We start from the raw sequence: 26,016 nt of genomic DNA, 5'->3' as shown, positions 1-26,016 counted from the left end.
TGGAGGGTAGGCACATGGGAGGAGTCTATAGAAGGTGGATTCTTCCTATGTTTACCTGTGAGACTGACCAGCAGGAGTTAGTCGACTGCGAATGGGCAAACTCTGTACCATCAAGTGGCCAGAACAGCTGATTCTCCCCTGAGAAATAGAAAAAGAACAAGATTAAATTAAGAAGTACTCCAACAGGGCATGGTAGTGTGGACCTATAATCCCAGCTACTCCAGTGGTTAAGGTAGGAGGATCACAAGTCAGATCAGCCTTGGCAACTCAGTGAGACCCTGTCTCAAAAGTAAAAAGGGATGGGGGGTAGCTTTGTGGTAGAGGGTTCATATGCAAGGACTTGGGTTCAATCCCCAGTATCCCCTCAAAAAAAATCTACATTTTTTTCAATTTATATGATTTTTTTTCTGTATTAGAACATTATGAAACTTTTTGCTATTTTAAGTCTTTCTTCGTGGGAGTGGAATGAAAACAATAGAATATGACTTCTTAAATCACTCTTCATATTCCAGGGAGAGAGATTTTTAAGACTATTGTGATGATTTTTATTTTAACCTGAGAAACAAACTGAGCACAAATAAAAAAAGTTTTTCTTTGAAATTTTGTAAACCTAATAAGACTTGTAGCCGCAATGCAGAGAGCATGGCCAAATATTTTTATACTTTTCTCAATAGAGATTCATCAAAACTGACATTTCCATAGGAAGAGTGGATGAGAATAGAAATTATAGTTCTGTACTTTGTATTTGAATAGTAATTAAAGGTATTTTATTCTGGCCTATCTTTTAGGGGAATTTTAAGATTTGATCTCGACAGAAAAAGAACGTGAGGATATGAATTTGAGAGACACTTCAAACCTTGTTGAAGTAATTTACCTATTCTCTAAACAACAAAAATGACATATTGTTTTTGATAGAATAATTGATAGAATGACTTATTGACTCCTCAAGAGACCCAAGGAGCTGATAAACACAAAATTCGGCCCAATAGCTTTGGGAGGGAAATGTAGTGAAGAACTTGTACCCATGTCTTTTGACAAAGCCTGAAAGGTTGAGTGACCCGTCAGTAGCTAACTAGTCTTTAGGTTGTGATACTGTGCTCTAGTTACACACAATCACAATGCTTCTCATTCATTTTCCTCAGCAATCCTGAGTAACTCGCACTTCTCAAGGTCTCATTCACAATGACATCAAACCGCTCCTTCCTCAGAGTGCAGCACAGTGCGTAACCCTGCGTCTCCACCTGGGGGTTGGCGGCCATGATGGTGTAGTTGCCATCGTCATCACTGGTGGTGGATTCAATGTGCAGAGAACATGTCCCATCTCCTTCTCGCCTCATTTTGCAGTGTTCATTTCTCTTAGAAATCTGCTTCCCATCTTTGAACCAGTACACCTGAAGTCAAAGATAATATAGTTCCATATATCTTTAGAAGATAAAGAACTTAGGGAGTAGGGTGAGGCAAGCATCAACTATCATTTCTATAAGATGTCATTCATCCTTTTCAAAGCACTCGAAAAAAAGATTATAAAACATATTTAAAATGATGGTATGATAATACCCCTCTGTTTATACAATAATTAAGTCAAAAATTCAATATAATTTAGAATTAAGATAAAGCTTTTGACTATTTTGTTGTACCTCATTATTATTTTAAAAGATACCCTGAGAACCAGGAGTGTCTTCAGAGGCAAAATAATGAAAACCAGGAACCTGGCTCTTTTCTCATTACTTATGTACATATTTAAGTCTCCTGCAGTTGCAGTGCTCAGTACCAGTAATAGCTCATCTTGCTTAAAAGGAGAGTATGGTTTATTATGCCAAATTGAATAAGGCTAGGACTAATTAGCTAAATTTCTCATCTAGCCAAAATTTAAAAAAAATTTTTTTCATGGCAAGTTCTGCATATGTCAAGGATATCTCTCAAAGACAGTGGGGATAAAGTCCTGGTTACAGCTGCCCTTTCTACTTTTCCTGGTTACCTAACCATACATAATAACACCATGCTAATGCTTGTGAAAGTAGAGTGAAGAGATCTCCTGCCACAGCCACGCCAGGTGCAAATCCTTCTCTCAGCTGACTTGCCAAAAAATCTGGTGACTCATAAGATTTTTCAGCAGTCAGTGATAACGATATGACATTTTCGGCATTTACCAACCTAGTAGTAATAATACAAATATAGCTCACTTTGTACAACAGGCACCCTGTTTGTATTCAATAGATATTAAATAGAATGAAAAATGTCAGATTGATGAGTTTGATGGCTAAGAGAATCAATAGCCCAAAATACAGTATCAAGACTAAAAAGTTTTTAAAAATTTAATTACAAGTCTATCAAGTCTGATTTCTTTTTGGTTTATTTAATGTTCCTATTCCTGATGTTCTTGTTTCAGTCAAATAACTGAGTTTTTCTAATTTCTGGTATTGGTTTTCATTCCCTCTGTAGATGCTACACAAGAGTCTACTAAGACTGTTTTGAAGGCACTGTCTATAATTCTGTGCTGTTGGTTGACACACTGGCTGGTCATCTCCCCCTACCTTTGGAACAGGTATGCCAACAATTTTGCAGGTGAATGTGACTGGAGAGCCTTCTGTAACCCGGAAGTGCTTGAGTCTTTTGTCAAAGATGGGAGCAATACACTTGCCGGTGGGGATCTCATCATGTTGAATTTCATCGTCTGATTCATCAACAGGCGTTCGTTCCAACCGAAACTCTATTTCATTCATCAACCTCTGTTCAAAGCTTGAAATTTTGTACTCCTGTCAAAATGACAAATATGTTTAAAGTTCTGTTCCTATGGTGAGGAAGAATTGAGGATACAACTTTTAAAAATTCAGATGTCAGATTTATACTATTATTTAAACTCAATAAAGCAGAGACATGTTCCATTTCCATCTCCTCACCATGGAGCATTAAAGGAAATTTCAGTATTTCTACCAAAATCCCAAACTGCCTTAGTGAATTCTAATTCCTTACCTTAAGTATGGAACCCCAGCAGAATTCTGTAAGAATGGAATGAAAATGGAATATAATTTCTATAACTATAATTAGTGTTCATTTAAATAGGCAAAACGGCCTATAGTGTTCTTTTGGCAAAGATGTTCTTCCCTGAATTCTGATACATGCCTGCATCACCAACCTCCTGACTCTTCTAGACATTTCTGTCTTGAATAAATTTAAATCTCCCTTAGTTCCACGTTGACCTTCACTGCATCTCTCGGTTTCCGTTACAACAAAAACTATTTGAAGTAACTCTAGGTTGGGGGCATAGGAGTATAGTTCAGTGACAGTGTTTGCCTAGCATGCATAAGGCCCTGGTTTTGATTACTAGTGCCACAAAAAACAACCAAAACAAAACACAACAACAATTACAATGAAGTACCCCCACTTCTATTACCAGATTATTTCCTTGTCACCTATTCTCTTGCTAGGCTACTCCAATTAAGCTTGTGTTCTTACTGTTCCACTGAAATTGCTGCTGTTAGGGTCTGCATATTAGCCAAATGGAATCATCACTTATCTGTTCTTACCTTACTTGACCTCTCAGCAGCATAAGTCAGAGATGACTACTTTTCCATTTTGAAACATTTTCTTTTGTTGGTTCCTATGACAAACCATACTGGTTTTCCTTCTTTTTCTGTAGTAGCATCTGATCACTTTCCTCTGCTGGCACCTACTCCTCTGCTCTTGTTGATCTCATTCAATCTCATAGCGTCAGACAGCTTCTGTATGCTGAGGACTACCAAAGCCCTATTTCCAAGTCTGATCTCTCTCTAGGACTTTAGAGGCACATACCCAATGATCCATTCTACATTATGGTGCTCAATGGGCATCTCAAATTTAGCATGATCCAAACAACACATACCAGATTTCTGTTCCCAGAGGTGCTCCTAGCCTGCTCTTCATCTCAGGAAATGGTGCCACTGTGATTCATTGATTGGTTAAATGGTTAAACTAATGATTCTTATACGGTCCATGGTAAAAAACAGGTTTTAAAAATTTTCTAATTTGTAACTTTTGTAAAATAAAATGAATTACTAGCAAAATGAAATTAGCAAAGAAAAAAATTATTATATTCATGAACATAGTATTTCCCTTTTAAATTGCTATAAAAATTCCTTAATGGTTACTTTCCATAACTTTGAGTTATCTCAAGTTGACAGTTTGAAGTCTGGTATAGGTCCTAAGGACACTCTTTGAGTACACTAAGCTGAACCCTAATTCTAAGACTTATCCTGGATCCCTTTCACTCCCTTTCCCTGTTAAATCCTGTCAAGTTGGAATGAAGTCTCCTTAGTCACTTCATCTAAATTAAGTCTCCATTCTAATTCTCTACATAGCACCGCTATACTAGCTAGTATTTTTCTTATTTGTTTATTGACTGAATGACTATGTAAGTGTCAGAATGTTTGCTCCACAAGAACAGGGATCTTGAATGACTTGCTTCCCACTCTGTCAACAATACCTAGAATAGTGCCTGCCTATGGCAGGTGCTCAATATATATATGAAGAATGAGCAAATACATGAATGACAGAGAGACCATATCTTGCTTTGACATCACCACATCTTTGAGGAATCTGGAACAATGTGCTGAGTTAAGGGTAAAACTTTTATTAAACTTATGGTTCTAGTTAACCACAATTTCCCATTGTGATCTGGTTACAATTGTATCCTGTTTCTTAGTTATAACTCATTGAATATTTTGTTGTTTTCACCTCCCAATCTAGTATTGGTTTACTTTTAATCAGATCATTCGAACACTTTAAGGTAAGATTGTTCACCAGTAAGAGGACTTTGGAGAGAGCTATTAATTTCTATGAGTCTTCGACCTACTGCCACCCTGAGGTCCTGGGTATCTGGGTGTCCCCTTAAGTCTAGCAGGGCTGCAGCTGATAAAATAGACCCACTTGGAGAGCTCGCTGTGCCTCCCAGTTAGAAGGACATGGTGGGTTGGTACACAACTCCCACCTAAGAAATGTGAAGAGCCAGGAGTGAGCTGGCTTTTTGTGGGTTAGCCAGTTGAAGGATGCATAGAATGTTCTGCACACCTAGAGTGTGTCAGGGCAGAAGATGGGCAATGATTTCCATCATGCACATGTGGGTCACATACAAGACAAACCAGTGTGGGGTCAGCTTGTGTCCCTCTAGGTTTGAGAAAGGAAGGAATCAGTAATAGAAGTAGGTGAAGTGGGAGCAAGAAAGAGAGAGGTTATCCATACTTTCCTAGCTTTGAGTTCACCATGTGCAGCAATCTCAAGGATGTGGAGTGGGGATGGAATGTTTTTCTGTGGTTTCTTTCTTTTTCCTAGTAGTGGAGATTGAACCCAGGGCCTCATATATGCTATGCAAGCACACTACCCCTGGAGTTACATCCCCAGCCCACATGGGGACTTATTTTTCAATAAGGATCACAGACTATTGGTTACTATAAGGACCAAAGTTATATACTACTAGATCAAGACTGAATTTTGCAACAAAGTAAGCACAGAACCTTGTAGGAACTGAAAATGGTTCAAAGGTTTTGAAACTGCCTGCATTTGAGATTGTCAGGAGCAGAAGAATTAGCACCATTGAATAGATTTAAAGGGATCATGGCAGACAAAAATAAAATTGCTTTTTGAGGCATACTTGTGCCAATTATATAATGTAATGTAAAAAATTACAGATGAGCAATAAAATAAGAATACAAAGGTCAAAGAGTATCTATGAAATATTTATTAAGTATTTGGAAGGTTGAGCCTTATAAACAAAAAACTATATGGGTGTATGGCAGAGGCATGTGGCCTGTCACTAAAACATGTATCTTTAATTCTGAGATGTTTGCACAGAGGCACACCTTCACAGAAGCAGGAATAAGTTGTTTTTTTTTTTTTTTTTTTTTTTCCCCCCAGGAACTTTGCTCTATCTCAAGAATAACTATCACTACTGCACCTGGATTCAAGATGTCATTTTTAGTTATGAACACTGTGAGTCAAATTTCATAAGGAAATTTGCAAAAATAAACAATACACTTAAGTTAAATTTAAAGAAACTTTCTGTACTGTTCAGCACAAAAGTTACACTACTGATCCACTGTCAGTTGGATGTGCATTTTAAACTTCCAGTACTGGGTTTATGTTGTGGTCTTCATTTTCCCTTGCCTCGTTCCCTTTTTGAGTAACAACAGGGTTTCTGTATCAGCTGCTTGTAGGTGATATTTGTGCCCAAAGGACAGAATTTTTTTTTTCTGTGTAAATCCAGCCAGCATGGAAATCAAATCAATGATAAATGACCCATCCTTTCCAGGCTCATGAATTGCACAGAATCCTAGTTGTTCTATGAAAGCAAATGAAAAACTAAAATAAAATTATTTCAGAAGAACATGACATTTGAAAACGCAGCCTCATTTCTTTTCTTTAAATATAATCCTCTTAAGGATGATAATTTGACTCCTTGAAACATTAGACTGCAGAAGTTTCTTCAAATAGGCAGATTGGTGGAGAGGCACTTTCCTTCTGCTGAGAACCATGCATCCCAATCAGATACAGGCATTGCTAAGATAGGGATCAGCATCCATAACTCACTGCCTGAGCTCACCACTGCCTTCCTCTACTCTGAGTTCTGAGTCTGAACTTCAGGGGCAAATAATGAAATAGGTTCACACCTTAAGAAAGTCGGCTCAAAATCTTCCAATGGATACTGGGTATGATGTGTACTAAAAGAAAAAAAATTCTTTTTAATGGTGTTGAAGATAGAACCCAGGGCCTTGCACATGCTGGGCAAGTGCTCTACCACAAAGCTACACCCCTAGCCTAAAGAAAACCTTATGTGTTAGAGAAAATATCTCCCTTTCATTCCAGGCACAGGCAGAATTTGGAACAATAAAGTTTCCTAGATAAACTTGGAGGTTAACATATATAAAGTATGATTTCTTTACCATTTATCTAATTATCACTCATTGCTTTCCTTAGAAATAACCAGTATTTGTAGCCTACTCCCTGACCCTGCTGACAAATTCTTAGCAAGCACCTGTTATGTGCTAAATGCTATGATGAATATGGAAAATGTGACATTTTTAAAACACAGACTCCACCTTCAAGGAGGTTGTGTAAAAATACTTTTAATCCAAATTTTGTATTTAAGAAGACATTATGGAAAGATGTGCAAATTTACTTTATATTTAAATGTTCGAATTAACACCAGAGTTTTGCTTAATTTCTGCATGTTTCGAAAAGTTTTCATCTTTCATATCAGCTGGTTAAAATGAACTGTTAGTGCTCATTTTGGTAGCACATATACTAAAATTGGAATGATATAGAGATTAGCATGGGCCGTGTGCAAGGGTGACAAGCAAATTTGTGAAGTGTTCCACATTTAAAAAATAAATAAAATAAGGGGCTGTGATTGTGGCTCAGTGGCAGAGTGCTTGCCTAGCACATGTGAGGCATCAGGTTCGATTCTCAGCACCACATATAAATAAATAAAATAAAGGTTCATTGAAAACTAAAAAAATGTTTAAAATAAAATAAATAAATAAATATAAAATAAAATAAAATGCATTGCTACCCATAGTAGGTTCTATTCATAATCAGAATCTTTGTAGTCAAGTGAGAGATTTTTTCCATTGTTATAAAACAAACCCAAACTTTTTTATTTGGTTAAAGGTTTCATTATCTTACCTGAAACTAGTGCAAATCTCATAGTTGTGGGTTAATTCCTCAACTATCCACTGAATACCTGTTCTGTGCCATGCTCAACAGGGATGTAGCAATGGACAAGACAACCCCTAAATACAGCACCCAGGGAGCTCATAACTGGTGCCTCCAGTTATGGTGGACCTATGGCAGAGGATGCGTGGACACTGTCCCAGTAGCCAGGCTTCTACAATGCCAATGACTTTACAGTGTGTGCCAGAAGTCCAATTCCTATTAGAAACAGAATGGATGTCATGACTATAAAGAATAATTGCCATAAAGAGAATTGCCATAAAGACTTCACTGTAAGAGATGAAAGAGGTAAGATTTAAATACAGGAAATGACAGAGCAGCTTAGAGAAGAAGATCAGAGGAGCAAAAGTCAGAATAAGCATCAGATACTTACACCCCCTTCCCCATTCTCCAGGGCAGTATCTGGGAACTGCAGGCAGTTTTTTTTAAGAAGCATGAATTACAAAGCAAGGGTATGGGAAACAGAATAAAGAATTGAGATGGTTTCCAGAGAAATTAGGCCAAAGAGAGAAGCTGAAAAGTTGAAATATAACATTGGATGAGGGGGATGGACAAAAATTTAGAAATTAGTAGTCAATAGTATTTGCTGTTTACAGAACATCATACTGAGTCACAAGTGAATTAAAATCATTGGTCAAAAAGGCTCCATTTCATTTTGAGATCCTGGATTTCTTTGACCTCTCAGATTCACCTCACTAACCTAAACTATTTAGGTTTTACTGATGGCCAATCGAGATCCACAGGTGATGAAATTATACCCCAAAAGAAGAAATGATGCAGCCTAAATCATAACCACAGCACCTCTTTCTTGGCTTACCCATCGCACAAAGACACTTGGTTGTCAGTTTAGAAAGCTCAAAATTTTAGTAATTATGAACACTTTTGTATTTCACAAGGTTCTAAGAATTAATGGCAAATGTTAATTGCTAACTGGAAATGTGATGTAAAATGAGAGTGGGCAGATGTTGAAATATTACAAAAGAGAAATACAAAGTGGTAGATATATCAAAGAAAGCCCATTTATTTTTCTAAAACATAATTTATAAATTTGATTTCAGGGGAGGAGATTGTTTATAGTTGTAACATTCATCATTCAAGGACTTCTGATTTATTTTCGTTCTCAGCACAATGTAGTAATGCTAGACCTCAAGAACATGCTAGAATAGTTACTGTTATTCACTTGTTATTTTAATAGGGCAAGAGAAGTCAGCTTTCTCAACCTAAAGTTTTCAAAGAAAAATAAAGCAAAAACAAATGCACATTCTTCTAAAGGAATCATTTGCTCTCCACCACCCATGTGTGTAGACTAATAGAGTGAGAAAACAGATTGACTCCTGTGTCCCCAGACTGTAAGTATAAACAGCTATCAGTGCACATGTTTCTTTATAATTGTCCTTCAATCATCCACGTTCTTATACTTTTCTAAGCTAACTTTCTTAACCTAACCTATGGGCCATACTACATTTTAGACAGTTCTCCATGACATTTTCACTATCATTTCCCAAGGGAGCAATGCCCCAAACAATTCCCTAATATGGTCATCACTTTATTTTTAAAACTTTCTCAGAATTGACAGCTGTCAACCTAGTGCAAACATTCTATCTCAGACAGCTCCTTTGTTTCCTAAATTTCATTTATGTAGCTTGGCTTTTGTTGTCCATAGCACAGAATGAAGTCTAAAACCAATTCTGTAATGAAGTGATCATAATAATCCTCAGAATAATTATTCTCGGAAGACCGATGTGTATATCAGAGACAATCAGATAGAGAGGACTGAGAGATTTTCAGAGACTTTCTAGTTCTTGCTGTGGACCCTGAAGTTAATTCATGATGGGGTTTAAGAGAGAGTTCTTCTGGGTCTATGGCACTCAACTTGGGGATGATTGTGTTTACCTATACTCACATCTCAGGTAATTAAGAGAAAAATCCTAGTTTCCTGGGAGTTGGGCAATGGATTAGCCTAGATTTTCCTACCGAGAAACCATAAAAGTAAAACCAAATAGCTTATGTGTGAACTGGTATCATTTTTACAGGGTTCTAATTGATCCCTCTCTGCCTTGCAAGACATAGGCTGCACACAGCTCTTATTTCAATGACACCTAGAAGGATTAACAACCACAAATGTGATGACAGCATCATAGGAAAACAAATCTGGGTTTGACAGAGCAACATTTATGGGACTTGAAACTAATCGTCATAAAACTGAAAAAGGCTGTCACATTTTAAGGAAAATGCAAAAGTCTCCAGGAAAATAGGGATCTAGTTCTAGTTCCACTACTAACCACTTGACAACTGTTTTAGTTTCTTACCTAGGGGATGGAAGGGAAGATTAGCTGATTTGGCATTTGTGAAAATAATGTATGAGAAATGTATTCAGAGAATACATTTAAACATTCTGCTTCCGTTCAGTAATTTAAAAATCAAAATTTAAGCTGAGTGTGGTGGCATCTGCCTGTAATCCCAGTGGTTCAGGAGACCAAGGCAGGAGGATAGCAAGCTCAGCAACTTAGCTAGGCCCTAAGCAATTTAGCAAGACCCTGATGCAAAATTAAAAATAAAAGGGATTGTGGATGTAGCTCAGTGATTAAGCGCCCCTGGGTTCAATCTCTGCTACATAAAAAAAAAAAAAAAAAAAAATCAAAATTTAAAAGGTTTTAAGTAGCATATTTTCAAAAGATTCTGCTCAGTTAAAGTTATCCAGTGTATAACTCATGTCTTGCATATCTACGACTCTGCTGGAAGTAAGAGGAACACCAAGGAAAACAGCAAGTGATCAGGAAAATCTGGAGCTTTGTTTCTAACTTGTCCCTTATGGAACAAATTCTGTAATTTTTGGCATATTGTTTTGACTGAAATCTTGTTAAATTTCAAAATAGATTTTATCAGTTCTCATCTTGGGAAATAAACCAAGAGTCGAGATGTAAGCCAACAATAAAAACTAACCACTTGATTATCAGAAACACGAATAAGCAAATAATCTATCTTTCTTCTGTTTGCATGATGCTCACCAGCTTTCCTTTCCTCTTTGGGGTAAAGATTCAGTGGGAAGCAAGGAGGGTGAAACAGGATGTTGCCTGATGGCTGAATCAGTGATTCCACCCAATACAAAAACAGAGGAATTTGTGATCAGACTTCCAAGTACCTAAGTTGAAGGATGTCAGGTGAAAGAGCTTAAAACCCCAGAGTTCCTAAAAGTTTCAACATGTCAAGACACAGATATCAAAATATCTCAAATGTTATGGTGTTTGCCTAAACTGAGTTGAGGATTGCCAGAATGGACAACAGACTCTCTCCCTCCTTCTTTAATACTATAGTCCCCTCTAATGCATGACTTTGCTTTTCACAGTTTCAGTTACCTGCAGTCATCTGGGTTCCAAAAATATGAAATAGAAAATTCCAGAAATAAATTTAAGGGTTTTAAATACATTTTACAACAGTATATTATTATAATCATTTTTTTCCTTCAGTACTGGGGATGGAATTCAGGGGCACTTTATTACTGAGCTCAATCCTCAGTCCTTTTCATTTCAAGACAGGGTCTCACTAAATTACCCAGGCTGGCCTCAAACTTGTAGTCCTCCGGTCTCAGCCTCCTGATAGATGGGATTACAGGTGTGCACCACCACACCCAGCTCATTTTATTTTATTGTTAGTAATTGTTACTCTCTTGTTGTGCCTAATTTTAAAATTGAACATTATTATAGTTATGTACATACAGAAAAAAAAAACAGTATATATGGGGTTGGATACTGTCTGCAGTTTCAGCATCCACAGGGGGTCTTGGACAGTATCTCTTAGAGATAAGGGGACACTACTGTATATTCTAGACAAACACATATAAACAAGTAAAATGAATTAACTATGGGGATAATTGAGAACTGCAGATTCCAGTGCATGAGCTTCCTGCTTGAGCCTTAGACTGTGTTCTGTCTTCTAAGCTATAGCATCAACTTCACTGAGGTCAGATGACTTGAGTACGCAGGGACTGAATTAAATAAAATTACATTCCTTATAATAAAATTCCATCAGACTATCTGAAACCAACTATCTTACCTGCTGGTTTGATCTGACATCACTGAAACTCATTTTTTTCCCCAAGTCTAGGATCACTGCATTCTTAGTTTCACGAATGTAATCATCGCTCATTGGTTGAGGAGACTTTGTATTTTTCTTCATTAATCCCTGGGACGGCCTATAAAATAAATCCACACAAAACACATCCGTGAAAAGTACTAGGAAGTGTACAAAGGCCTAGAAATCATATGCCAGCAGTCATTAGTCACTTGGGGGACTAAGCACTGTACAGAGAGCTCTTTTCTAAATTTTTAGTGATTAAAAATGATTCAAAGCAATCATGCCCAGTGTTCAAGGTGCTTGAAACCCATTTGTGTCTAATAGAGAGGATTTATCTGGGAATCCACCAAACACGATTCCTGTCTCCGATCAAGCTAGTCTACGTACAGGTCCCCTCTTTTCTGGCAACTCTTACATCAAAAAACTTCAATGACACTTACGCGGATGGTGCACTTTTAGGCAGTCCCATGGCATTGGTGGGTGGGATGACAGGGAGAGATGGCAGAACAGAGCTCAGAAAAGCCACTGGGTTCTGAATCCGGTTGGTGGGAGAGACAGGAGTTGGGGACACACAGTGGGGCTGAAACTGGTTTCCACTGGGGATGGAAAAGGCAAGTGGTGCCGGTGCTGGCTCTGCTGGGCCTGGAGGGGGTGGCTCTTTGGGGATGGAAACGGCACCTGGAGATTTGGTTTGCACAGAGGGGTGAGAAATTAAGAGACTTTCTTTGCTCACTGTCCTCTGAATAGTTTGGGGAGTGCTGCTCAAGGTGAACACTGGAGAGCTGGATGGGGACACAGTTGCTGCGGTGGTACTTGAGGAGGGGAAGAAATGCTTCGGCCGGGCCAAGCTGAATGTCTGTGATGCAGGAGCCTTCACCTGCTTGCTGGAGGTGGTCACTGCCGGGGGAGCCACAGAGTTCAAAACACTCATGTTGAAAGGAAACTCTTTGGGCGATGAAGGAGATGGGTTTTGCAAGTGTTGTTGTTCTAGTAAGACTTGGTTATGAAGTTGTTGTAACTGAGTGGAATCACTGCAAATCACAAAACGAGAGTGGAGAGAGAGGAAAGAGGGGTTACCATCAGCCTCGTCCTTCAGAAAATGTCTATGGACTGTTTATAACCTGATGCTGATTACGAACACACAATCAGAGTGGCAAGGAATCAGCTAATCAATCACTGGTGAGTTTGTCTTTCATTCTTCTTAAGGGCTTCACGGTGCAGTGTATTCTTTGTGCATTATAACCCTGGAGTTGCACAATATAGAATGCCCATAAATTAGGGGGGTGGGGAAAGAGAGAGAGAGAGAGAGAGAGAGAGAGAGAGAGACAGTGGAGACAGTGTTCCTCACTATCTCAGCCTGGGAACAGAAGGTGCCAAGCTGTACACAGGTGTGAGTTCCTGCAAGGGCTGATTTCTCTGACACAGTATGCTGTTTTAATTACTTTGCTTTTTTTCCCCGCTTCAGAGTGCTGGGGAAAGAACCCAAGGCTTGTGTGCCCCAAGCACACACTCTACCATCTATCACCTCTTAATTTTTCTTAATTTTTTGGAGTTTAATACCTTTTTTCTTCTTTTCATAAACATTTCCAATATGTCATAGGTGGAAAGGTTAACATCACAAAATAAAGACCCAGTTCTACTTTCATTACTGCTGTGGAGGGCTACAAACTGAGCAATCCTTTGTTCGTCCATGAAAAAACTCTTCGTCTTGAATAAAACTTAAGGATTCAGGAGCATTGGTTACTTGGCACAGTAACTTTCTCTCTTTCTTTCCCTTCCCCCTCATATTAGTTGAAGGAATAAATATAATTAAGTTTTAATTAAACCTTTTCACTTCTTCATAACTGAAAAATTAAGCCATTAAAAGAAGCAGAAATACCTTTGTTGTATTTTCCTCCAAAAAAATACATACAGTAAACATCATTTCTGCTGGTATTGACTTTCCCAATGATATAAAAATATTAAAAAATCTTTTTATTTTTAATGGATCTCATATTTGGCAGGTTATGTTGTGATTGCTACGGAATAAAGTGTTATGGGGTTTTTCAGGACATATTTGTGGTCTGAGTAAATTTTAATCTGATGACATTGCAGAAATATTGTCTTGTGGCTATGAAAATTGCAAAGGTAATGCATGATTAATAATCTTGTGGGGGGAAGGATGATAAAGAGGGGCCAGGAAGTTATTTGGTTTTGAGTTGGTCTTATTTTCCTTTATTGCCCATTGAATGAAAGCGAAGATCCAGTGTTTTCTCCTACAAGGAAGATCTCAAATGACCTGTTAACCTCAACTGTTCAGTGGACTATATTGAGTTACAGAGGTTTACAAACCTTAAACAAAAGGATACATAGGATTCAGGGTCACATTATTTTGATTGAGATTCTGAAAGAGTTCATTTGAGAATAATGTCTTTGAACTTTTTTTTTTTCATTGAAAGAACCTCATCTTGTTTCAGAGAGATTTTTAAACAGCTGTTTTGATTAGCCTATTCATTACATCAGGCCAAGGAATTGATTCCATTATTCAAAAACTTTTTTTTTTTTTCTTTTTGGTATTAGGGTTTGAGCCTAAGGGTGGTTAACCACTGAGCCACATCCACAGGTCTTTTTTTATTTAGAGAGAGGGTCTTGCTAAGTTGCTTAGAGCCTAGCTAGTTGCTGAAGCTGACTTTGAACTTGCAATCCTTCTGCCTCAACCTTTGAGTCACTGGGATTACAGGCATGAGCCACTGTGCCCAGGTCAAAAACTTATAGAGTCTTCTGAGTGTCTACTTTACTAGGTAAAAGATACATATATGCCTGAGAGAGAATGAGCTTTTGAGTACTGATAAATCTAGTGGGACATACATACATCCAATGATGACATATAATACCCAGTGGTTATTTACAAATAATGTCTGGAATCTACCATTTCCTAATGAAGGTACAAAGTGCAATGAGAGGGTGAAAGAAGTGAAGATGAATCAGCATGCATACTAGTTCGAAAATCCTGAATGATCCCTCTCATGCCAAGTAACACCCTGCCATAAATTGCTATAAACTCAGTTGCTCATTTCTAGTTGCTATGAGGATTTCTGATATCAGGTTTATGTAAGGCTTTCTTGCCATAGATTTATCAACTCTCTCACCTTTAAAATATCTTCCCTTTTGCCTAACTTAGTTTAGGTATATGGACAGAAAGACAAACTGAGGTCCTAATTCTGACTCAATCTCTATTATATGTGTGACTTTGGGTGGTGTCTGGACTTTTCTGATCTAGAGTCCCTTAGAAATAAAATAGTAATATCTCAGTGTTGTTGTGAGAATTAATAAATCACCTAAAACATTTAGATGATCAAGAAGTGATGGCTATTGTTCTTTTTAATCTTCTGAACTATGAAAGTCAACTTTCAAAATTTGTAAGAATGAACATCAGAGTTTCAGAATGATAGGAATATGAAAGAGTTTATTAGAGATTTTGAAAAAAAATTTTTTGGAATTGAGGATTTAACCCAGAGGTGGTTTATTTTTTTATGATGTTTGAAACAGGTTCTTGCTAAGTTGCTTAGGGCCTCACTAATTTATGGAGGCTGGTCTCAAACTTGCAATCCTCCTGCCTCAGCCTCCTGAGTTGCTGGGATTATAGTGGTGCACCACTACACAAAACAGGGATTTTGAATTTTTGACATAAAATGTCAAATAACCATAACACAACAAACTTGATACTCATCAAGTACTTTTGAAAGACTTTTTGGCATCAATTTTGGGCAGTGCGTGCTGAAGTCAGCTCTCTCTGGCTCGAAAGGACAGCTAGTATGCATCTCGTCCCAACGATTCATTCAGTAACCTACTTTTGTAATTTGAAATCTGCCATGGTGGGAGGAAATTGGCAAGTGCTAAACATTAGGGATTTCTCACCCTGTCAGTTCTCAAACATTTCTAAGGACATCACTGAGTAATATAAGTAATATAAGTAGATGTGCTATGGTTTTAGAGGTGCTCACTGCACATTATAGTCACCTGGAGACTATAAAACATAAACAGATCTCACTGATCTAGGCATCAATACCCAGAGAGTTAATTGGCCTGGGAAGGGATCCAGGCCCAGTTATTGTTATCTTTTTCAATGTAGGTTAGTTGTTCTTAAACTTCAGACAACCTTAGTATTTCCTGTATGGCCGGTTAAAACACAGTCACTGGTCCTACTGAGTTTCTGATTCAGAGTGATGCTGCTGGTCACCTACCAGAAGGCCTTAGGTGACTCTTATGTGCATCCAGGACTCAGGACCAATGCTCTAGAGAAACACTTGTCCCCAAAGCATAAGCTTTCCTAGTATATCCTGATTTCTGTCTGACATTTTACATTTACATTTTAAATGTTTTCCCCACCACTGGGTGTGGAAGGGTGGTAATTCAGGTTATTTCTCTAATTCTAACAAGTGGTTTCCAAATTGGTTGCACATTAAAATAATTCACAGAGAGAATTCAGTGGAGATGATTCAATTGAGATAGAGAGCATCACTTTTTTAAAAAAAACCTCTACATTTATTCTAGAGCATAACCAGGATGAACAATCACTGCTTTGGACAGTTTGAAATTCTAGCAGAAAATTTCAAAGTCAGAATTATCGAGGCTTTGATGATACTGTGTTTAAGAACGACAGCCTCCATTTCTGGGGTAGTTTTAAAATAGACATTATCTCTATTTTCCATATGAATGGTAAATTAAAGGAATAAGCAAAATACTGTACCCTTGAGAAGAATGTATTTTAAATGCAAAACTTGCGAGGTTAAAACCAGTGGGGTTAAACTAAAGGACGAATGATCTCGCTGATAAGCAGATGAGGACATATAATGGGGGGTGGGAGGGATTAGTGTTAGGGTTAGGATTAGGTTTAGGGTTAGGGATAAGGAGGGTGGTAAGAAGGGAGGAAAGAAGGACTGTATAGAGGGAAAAGAGGGGTGGGAGGGGTGGGGGGTAAGGGAAAAAATAATGAATCAAACATCATTGCCCTATGTAAATTTATGATTACACAAATGGTATGCCTTGACTCCATGTACAAATAGAGAAACAACATGTATCCCATTTGTATACAATAATAAAAAAAAAAGAAAAAAAAAAACAATGGGGTTAAAATTAGTAACATAAGTCCCAATACAATGAAATCACAAATTGTTTGAGGTGATGGATATACTAATTACCTGATTTGATCAGTATACATTGTATTTATGAACTGAAATATCACACTGTGCATAAATATGTGCAATTACTCTGAGGAAGTTTTTAAAAAACTGGCAAGAAAAGGTTACAGGCATGTGGATTCACAAAAGGTGTGTGTGCATGCGTGAAAACACATGTACATTCACACCTAAACTAGCATAAAATATGTACACACAATTAAGAGAAGACTTAAGGAAGGCAAGAAATACCAAAAAAGTATATAGAACTGAAGACTGTATTTTTAGAGGGTATCACTACATAAATTAGCAGAAAGAAGTTTTTTACTAATTAGAAATCACATATTGCAAATATCACTGTCTTCTTAATTCTTTACTTTGTAAAGAACTTGATTTTATGCGTGTTGGCAGCATGTGCAGCTAACAACACCTTCCTGCCTCCTTTACAATTAGTGTACCATATGACTAAATTCTGGCCAATGAGATACAAACAGAAGATTTTTGAGACCTCTAAGAAGATTCCTTAAAAGGGCTTCTGACATTAAGAGTGTGACTTCTGGACTGGTGTTGTGGTTCAGTGGTAGAGAACTTGCCTAGCACATGTGAGGCACAGGGTCCGATCCTCAGCACCACATTTAAAAATTGCGTAAATAAAATAAAGTTATTATGGCCATCTACAACTAAGGGAAAAAATTAAAATTAAAAATAAAAAAGAATGTGACTTCTGCTCATTCACTCTTCCTGCTACCTGAAATGAAGAGATGATGACTAGATGATCATCAGCCTTCTTGAACCACAGGAGTTCCCCAGAGAAGCCAAGTGCTGGAGACAGCAGATTGGAAAGACAGGAGACTTTTTTTTTTCCTGTGCTAGGTTCTTGGAATTGAACTCAGGAGTGCTCTACTACTGTGCTATATTCCCTACTCTTTTTATTTTTTATTTTGAGACAGGTTCTCACTAAACTGCCCAGGTTGACCTTGAACTTGTGATCCTTTTGACTCAGACTCAAATCATTGGGATTATAGGCATGTGCCACCATTACTGGTAGACACATTCTTCATGACCATGTAACCACAAGAACAGCCTCAGATGTCCTGTTTGCTTCCTGTTTGTGAGAGAAAATAAACCCTCATGTGTTTATTTTGGCTTTCTTTAATATGAAACTCAACTTAACCCTAATCAACATACTTAATAGATCCTGACATAGTCCCTGGGTAAGAGAAAATCCTACAAAGAAGGCAATCCCCAAGGAAGTTGTTTGGGGTTCCCTATGCCCCACAACTCCCTCCTTTGAGTACTTACATTCACAGTTCCTAACCCAAACCAGGTAACTTCTCTTCCTTCCAAACAAATCCTCTGCACAGCTAGGTGATTGGGATGGTCACCTGACCAGTCTGAACCAACTGGAATTTGGAATCAAGCTGATGAGAACAATTAAGTCAACTGTGGTATTTGGCACAGATAATGATGGAGAAGGGGGACATAGCCATGATAGGTCACAAAAGAATTGATAAGTCTGCAATTGGTGAAGAATGGAGCAGATATGTGAAGAAAAACAAAGACATGCCCAGACAATAGGTGAGTCAGCCGGGTGAACTTCAGTGGGCAGAGGCTAGCATGACTATATGACCCCCGAGTGACAGGCCAGGGGGCCCAGCTCCCAGCTCTCTCATTCTTCTTTTGCTGGGAGAGTTTTGTTTCCTGTTCCTGTCTATATCTCTGCCATAATCTCCTCCCTCTTTCTACTTTAAGTGGATTTCTGTTTCTTGTGACTGGCGGAACTTTGAGGGCACTGAGACATTTCTGGATGTGACTTGCTTAGACACATTTCATAACATTGAATTTTATGCCCAGAATTTTGCCTTATGTGTTAAGAATATAAAACTGAAACAGAGAACAGAGGGGAAATCTAAATAAACCATCTCTCTTAGTTCCTGAATAAACCCTCTAGCCTCCACCTGCTCCTACTTACTTGCTTCACATGATGGTAACAGTTGATGAAGTTTGTCTCTCTCCTTTAAAAATATATATTTTTTTGCATTGCTGAGTACAACCCAGAGCCCTGCATATGCTAGGCAAGCACTCTGCCACTGAGCCATACCCACAGCCCATACAGTTGATGCATTTTGATCTGATCACCTTTCCCCATGCCTCAGTCAATAAACATCCCCAAACTCTATCTTTAGGGAGGCCGATTGAGACTTGATCTCTCGTCTGCACACAAGGTCAGCCTCATGAATGAACTCTCTTTTGCAAAACTCTTGGTTTCAGTGATTATCATGCTGTGTGGTGGGCAACATGGGCCTGCCTGGTTCAGTAGCAAAACTAAATAGCATGACTTGTGTCCAGTGAACACCACATGGTCAGCACTGAGCAATACATAGTGGGAGCACTGTTGCTGTAGATTTTCTTGTTGATACTTAAAGCTTTATGGACTTATAAACATAATTTCTATCATTTTGATGTGTGGATGAAACCGAACATACTAGTATCATGCTCTGTCTTTGCTTTGGTTTGGATGAGCATTAAACATTGCAATATAGCTCTGACAGAGGTTCTCTAGAGAGTTATGGTGACAACCACAGTTCCTGGGCTGAATCACAAAACCCTAATTTCTTTCATCCTATGCTATTTATATAAAACCTACTATGATTAATACAGTGTATCCAGCAGTGGCAAAGAACCATCTAAAAAATACCAAATAGCTTTCCATGACCACAAACGCTTAAATTGAAGCAGAAATGGGAAATACAAAGTTGAAATCACAGACTATCAACATTATTAGACAAAAGAAAGGGTTTTACAAAAAGAGCATAAACCAGGTGTGGTGGCACATGCCTGTAATCTCAGTAATTCAGGAGGCTGAGGCAGGAGGATTACAAGTTCCAGGCCGGCCTCACAACTTAGCGAGACTCTGTCCTAAAACAAAACAAAGACTGGGGATGTAGCTCAGTGATAGGGTGCCTGTGGGTTCAACCTCCAGTACTGAAAATAAACAAATAAAAAGAACGTAGAAATGCTTTACCTGGAGGCCTCTGATCTTAGACAATGTCTTTCTGAATTAGTTTAGGTGCAACATTGCTTAGAGGTAGAATATTAAGAATAAGGATGGTAGTGAGAGTAAACCCACAGTGACATAAGGATGTACTTTTACAAGGCACTTGATGTGAACTTTCTCGTTTGATAATTCCCTTTTTCAATCCATTATTTTAAAGAAGATCAGACTCAACTGAGACTCACAGGCACTCTTGGTCATTCTAATTTTTTTACTTACAGTTTGGGTTTGGCCAGAACTGGAGGGGGCTCTTTGACAGGTGAGGAAGGCTCTGGGATTTTTGTGGCCTGTCCATTGAACCTCTCAGGGAAGGAATCGGGCCTGGTCTGGTTGGTGGTTGCAACTCCACCCTCAGAGGATGCTTCACTTCCTTTGTCATCTTCAGGCAGGTTGAAGTGCACACGGAGCCCAATCCTGGAGCTGGACCGGGGCTCATTATGGTTCACCAGAACCCCTTCAAGTTTGGGTTTGGGGGGCTGTTCCACAGAAGGAGGCTCTGGGTTGGGTGGGGATGGCTGTTGATCAAGAACAGCCAGGTTGGTGGTGGAGTTGGTGGAGTGAAGAGACCCGTTATTGCTGAGGTCTTCATTTCCTGAAAGGACAATCACATGACCTTAGTTGTTAGCCTTACCAACAAGGCAGAATGGAACTGTAACCTTAAACTGGGGCACATGTACAAAAGGGACATTAGTCAAACCAGATAAGGGTACAAATAGGAAAGTGCTTGCCAAAATCAGATCAGAGTCTGGGGCATTAAAGAAGGGTGAGGATGCAGGAAAAGGCTAAATTAAAAATCTAAGTACTCAGCTGTGGATATTGCTCAGTAGTAGAGCACATACTTAGTAGTTGAGAGGCCCTGGGTTTAAACCCCAGCACCACCAAAAACAAAAACAAAAAGTCAACAAAACAAAATGAAAAATAAGCACTCTTTTGGAAGGAATTGTGGGTGTCTAAGACAGGCACAATGGCGCACACATGCCTATAATCTCAGTGTTTAGGAGGCTGAGGCAGGAGGATTACAAATTCAGAGCCAGCCTCAACAATTTAGTGAGGCCCTAAGCAACTTAGTGAGACCTTGTCTCAAAATAAAAAAGGGCTGGGGATGTAGCTCAGTGGTTAAGCACCCCTGGGTTAAATCCCTGGTGCCAAAAAACCAAAACCAAACCAAATCAAACCAAACAAACAAAAAAATAATTTTAGGTGTCTAGTCATTCATATACGACCAAGGAAGGCTAAGGATGTAGTTCAGAGGTGGAGAGTTTGCCTAGCATACACAAGACCCTGCATTTGATCTCCAGCACAGCAAAACAAAACAAAAACAAACTAAAAAAAAAAAAAACCCAAGGAGTATAAAAGCTGAATAACTGAGGTGGTACTTTAAATACAATATGAAATTGAATATTGAACATGAATCAAGAACATTTTTCTTAATTCAGATCTTGTTTTGATTCGTATGTGAAACACTAAGGAAGGGTGACACAAACTGTGCACACTCACAATCCAACTCATAGTTTAGATGGTTCTGGCACATAAGAAGCCTTACCTCTCACGTCCAGCTGGGCAATGCTTGACACTGTGCCATATTTGTTGCTTGCAGTACATGTGAAGCAACCAGAGTCTTCTGCAAACACCTCAGCAATGACCAAAGTGCAGATCTCCTCTATACGCCAGTAAAACAGAATTGTTACCGACTTCATCATGAGAGTGAAATGACAGAATTTACTAATATCAATTGGATGAGTCTACAAAAGTCAGTACAAGTCAAAAATCAATATAAGGGGCAGGGGATTTGGCTCAGTGGTAGAACTTTTGCCTAGCATGCATGAGACCCTGGGTTTGATCCTCAGCACCAGGCATGCATGTACACACACACACACACACACACACACATGCACAAAGTCAATATAAGAAACAATTTATTAATTCTTTGAAAGTAGATGACCAATTATTTGATCAAAATGATTATTGATCAGTGGGCTAAATAAGTTAGAGGATATAAAATCAATAACTCCATGCAAATAGGATGAATACTGATAAGAAGATTTTATAATAATACATTACATGTAGTGGGTACTCAGATTATCTTTTATTTTTACATTATCAGTCCAGATGGCAAAAATGGAACTGAGTAACAAACTTTAAAAAAAAAATCACACACACAAAAAATAAGGATTCAAAGGAAAAAGGAAGTATATGTAATATAAAAAAGACTAATAAAACATTTTCTAAACCAGGTGCAATGGTGCACATTTATAATCCCAGCTACTTGGCAGACTGGGGCAGGAGGATGGCAAGTTTGATACCAGACTTAGTGAGTCCCTGTCTCGAAGTAAAAAATAAAAAGGTCTGAGGATGTAGCTCACTGGTAGAGTTCTTGCCTAGCATGCATGAGGCTGTGGGCTTGATTCCCAGTACCACATGCACACACACATACAAATCTCCAAAAAGCAAAATAAGAAAAAGACATTTTCTAAACCCAGGACTCTTTATTTCCAAGGAGAAATTTTATAGTGAGGTAATTTTAAACAAAGTCCACAATTTAAAATTGGACAAACATTAATTGCAATAAATATTTTGCTTAATAGTAATTAACTGAAAGAGTAAATCGAAATTCTGGGTGAAAGAAGCATGAAAATGAATTTCTACTTTTGTAATAATATGGCAAGCAGGGCTAGGGGTATAGCTCAGTTGGTAAAGTGCCTGCCTCATATGCACAAGGCCCAGGGTTCAATTTCCAGCACCAAAAAATAAAAAAATAAATTAATTAATTAAATAAAACTGAAACTAATATGGCAAGTTTATTTATTTATTTATTTATGAATAATATGGGAAATTGAACCCTGGGGGCTCTACCATTGAGCTACATCCCTAATCCTTTTATTTCTTTAGTCTTTTTTTGGTACTGAAGATTAAATCCAGGATCACACACATGTTAGGCAAGTATTATTACCACTGATCTACACACCCAGCAAGGCTTTCTTATGTTTTATTTTGAGACAGGGTCTCACTAAGTTGCTCAGGCTGGCCTTGAACTTCTGATCCTCCTGCCTCTGCCCCCGAAGTAGTTGGGGTTACAGACGTGAGCCGTCACACCCGGCAATACTACAGTAATTTTCTTGAATTACTTGGATACACCATATGAACCCCAGTGAATAACTACAGAGATGAGATTTCCAGATAGAACCATATGATTAAAACCTAAAATTATTACAGTTAGATATTCCTTGACAACTAATGAAGAGATAGAAGACAATAACATAAAACTCTAGTAGTCTTGACATTAAAAACAAAATTATTAAAACATAGTTGTATTAGGAGAAACTTGCCATATCAGTGATTTATGATATCTGAATTAAATTAATCTCTGGGAAAATCAGTCAGGAGTTCATGGTAGATAGTACTGAGTGCTTACTCAATAACTCTCTATCCCTTATCAATAAAAAGTTATCGATAGAACCCTGTTTTGTCCATCCTCCTTGGAGCAGTCATGTACTTTAAGGCAAGCTGACTCCTTTCAACCTCAGGTGATGAATCATGATTGGTAAACCAGTCATGCTAACTATTCTTGTTATGTGATAGCCTGTGACACTATCTGATCACAGAAAATCTGCTGGAGAGTTTTTGGGAAAGTTTTCCTTGCCCTTTAAAGGAGACAGAAGATAGTGCAATTTCCTATTTTTGCCTCTGGATGTTGTCATCTGCATGTGATACCTGGAACTGGGGCAGCCATCTCAGGTCCACAAGTAGAGGTGGCCTAAGAGAATACTCTAATGATGGCAGAATGGAAAATGGAAAAAAGGCTTGACCTCTGATTATCTCCAAGCTGCTAAAGTAACACAATACCAGGACTGCCATTTCTTAGGGAGTCTTGTTATGTGAGAAAATACCTTTTTCTTATTGCTTAAGCTGTTTTTAGTTAAGTCTTCTTTACTTTCTGCCTAAAGAATCATAAATGATGTGGAGGCAAAATTTGGTTTTGGTGACTCTCTGACTTTATTCTAAATCCTTTTTTCTGTTCCCCTTCCCAAACATTCACACTCTTATCTTTCAGCAATCCATTCTCAGAAAATGATCTTGTAAAGTCATTCACATGACACTCTACTTGTCTGATATTCTGCCTGTGTTCTGTCTCCAAATGTATTTGCATTATACAAGGTGAAAGAAAGAAATTTCTGGCTGAGGAATTTTTGATCATGGAACTTGGGAAGGGAAGGACTTGTTTGGGGTGGGGTTCACTTCTGGGTGACTCTGAAGCTGTTTTGACTGCCTAATGAAAAATCCCACTCTGATTGGAAATATCAAGGGCCTGGACAGTTTCAAAGGGCAAAGTACTACTGCACTATAAGCAATAAAAAAGTAAACCCACTTCTTATCTTTGCCATATATCTCTAAGACCTTAGTGTAGGACTAAGCAACATGGAATTCCATGTCTTCTTGAATGGAATTCCTTTCCATTCAGTTGTCAGAAGAAAGAATTATAATAATGAAATTCCAAACTATCTTTCTCACCCAGGGATACAAACAACCTGATCCTTCAAGGTGTTTATGGAGAGGGTGTTCAGATGTTCATGTATTTTCTAGTGGTAAGAGTTTCAACTACTGTCATGTCCATCTATCTCATTTAGTATTCTCCCCAAAAAATCTAATAACATCAAAGTAAACATTTTATTGAGTCTCTGCAAATTTCAAAAAATTTTAAAATATTTTTCTTTGTAGATGAACATAATACTTTATTTTATTTATTTATTTTTATGTGGTGCTAAGGATCAAACCCAGGGCTTCACACAAGTTAGGCAAGTGCTCTACCACTGAGCCACAATCCCAGTCCCAAATTTCAAAATTTGATGCATCAAATTTGAGGCACATAGGTTGTGGAATTGGAATTGATCTGGCATCATAAAAATTGCTCTGCCCAGTTTGGTATGAGTGGAGGCCAAGGATGCAGGAAAAATAATTCCTATAAAACAATCCTCAAAAATCAAGAACTGGGTTGGGGCTATAACTCAGTTGTAGAACACTTGCCTAGCACGTGTGAGACACTGGGTTCAATCCTCAGCACCACATAAAATAAATAAATAAAATAAAGATATTGTGTCTATCTACAACTAAAAAATATTTTTTAAAAAATCAAGAACTAACTGCATTCACATCAGGTATTGACTATGTATTCAAAATTTGCACATTCTCCCACCCTTTCCTTTTCTTACAATAGCTAGAGTTCATTTGGATCCTTTTTACTAAAACTTATATTTTCACTTTCTCTTGACACCAGTGCAATTTCAACTGTTTTCTTATCTATATTAAAACACTCATTAGATATTAAAAAATTAAAGTTGTGTTGATCTTTACCTGGCTCTGCCATGGATCGAGGTTCTAAAAGAAAAAGAAATTTAAAAATTCTGAGCATTTGTTTTTCTGAGAAATTGCATTTTTAATCAGAAGTTTCTTGTAGAAATTAGTACTCTCTTGCATACTCAGGAGTGATTAGATAAAGTTAAGCTATCAGTGTTAATAATGTTAATAACCTAAGCACCCCCAACCTCAACAGAGGCAGAGAAGGGTGGCAAGAGAGCATCTAAATGATGTTGCTGCATCTTGGGACACTCTGGGATTCACCTGGGGTACACAAACCTTTGGCAAGGAAAAGTTCCTGAGTTGGCTGGGATTCTGAAATGACTGGCTTCATTGATTGGTGCCCATTCGGCCTTAACTGAAAAAAAACTTGTGAAGATTTTGAACTCATTCTTGGCTTTGGGCTCTTATATACCAGTAAAATGTAGAATGTACCCTCTGCTCTGAAGTTTCTAAGACCAAGAGCCTCAGAATAGCTAACAGATTGCTTAAGAGCCCGTTCTGTATCTTAAATTTCTTTGGCATTCCTGAAAACACCCACTGCAGTACCAGATACTAGAGTTCACTGAATGTTTATTGAATGGCAGGCACTCAATAAGTAGTTGTTGAACTTACAAAATTCTACCTGGATAGAACTATTGAAGTTTTTTCTTTCTTAGTTTAAATGGCATTAGA

At 38.1% G+C, this 26,016-nt stretch overlaps 1 protein-coding gene and 1 non-coding gene across 4 annotated transcripts in view; one reads left to right on the top strand and one right to left on the bottom strand.

Annotated features, from left to right (window-relative positions):
• The window catches only part of Mypn (myopalladin), a 91,909-nt gene that overhangs the window by 12,690 nt on the left and 53,203 nt on the right, over window positions 1–26,016 (bottom strand). For all 3 annotated transcript variants that reach the window (XM_047552557.1, XM_047552556.1, XM_047552555.1), the window contains 8 exons: window positions 25,339–25,362; window positions 21,533–21,649; window positions 20,209–20,581; window positions 12,219–12,809; window positions 11,758–11,896; window positions 2,535–2,756; window positions 1,242–1,391; window positions 56–138 (listed from right to left, as the gene is read on the bottom strand). In XM_047552557.1, coding sequence (XP_047408513.1) covers window positions 56–138; window positions 1,242–1,391; window positions 2,535–2,756; window positions 11,758–11,896; window positions 12,219–12,809; window positions 20,209–20,581; window positions 21,533–21,649; window positions 25,339–25,362 — 1,699 coding nt within the window. The remainder of the gene's footprint in view (window positions 1–55; window positions 139–1,241; window positions 1,392–2,534; window positions 2,757–11,757; window positions 11,897–12,218; window positions 12,810–20,208; window positions 20,582–21,532; window positions 21,650–25,338; window positions 25,363–26,016) is intronic.
• On the top strand, window positions 7,252–7,355 carry LOC124985985 (U6 spliceosomal RNA). Its single transcript, XR_007108915.1, has one exon. It is a non-coding gene; the product is annotated as a U6 spliceosomal RNA (small nuclear RNA).

The sequence above is a fragment of the Sciurus carolinensis genome, chromosome 5 (assembly GCF_902686445.1).
Source record: "Sciurus carolinensis chromosome 5, mSciCar1.2, whole genome shotgun sequence".
Classification (NCBI taxonomy): domain Eukaryota; kingdom Metazoa; phylum Chordata; class Mammalia; order Rodentia; family Sciuridae; genus Sciurus; species Sciurus carolinensis.
This window is presented reverse-complemented; position numbering and strand designations above follow the sequence as displayed.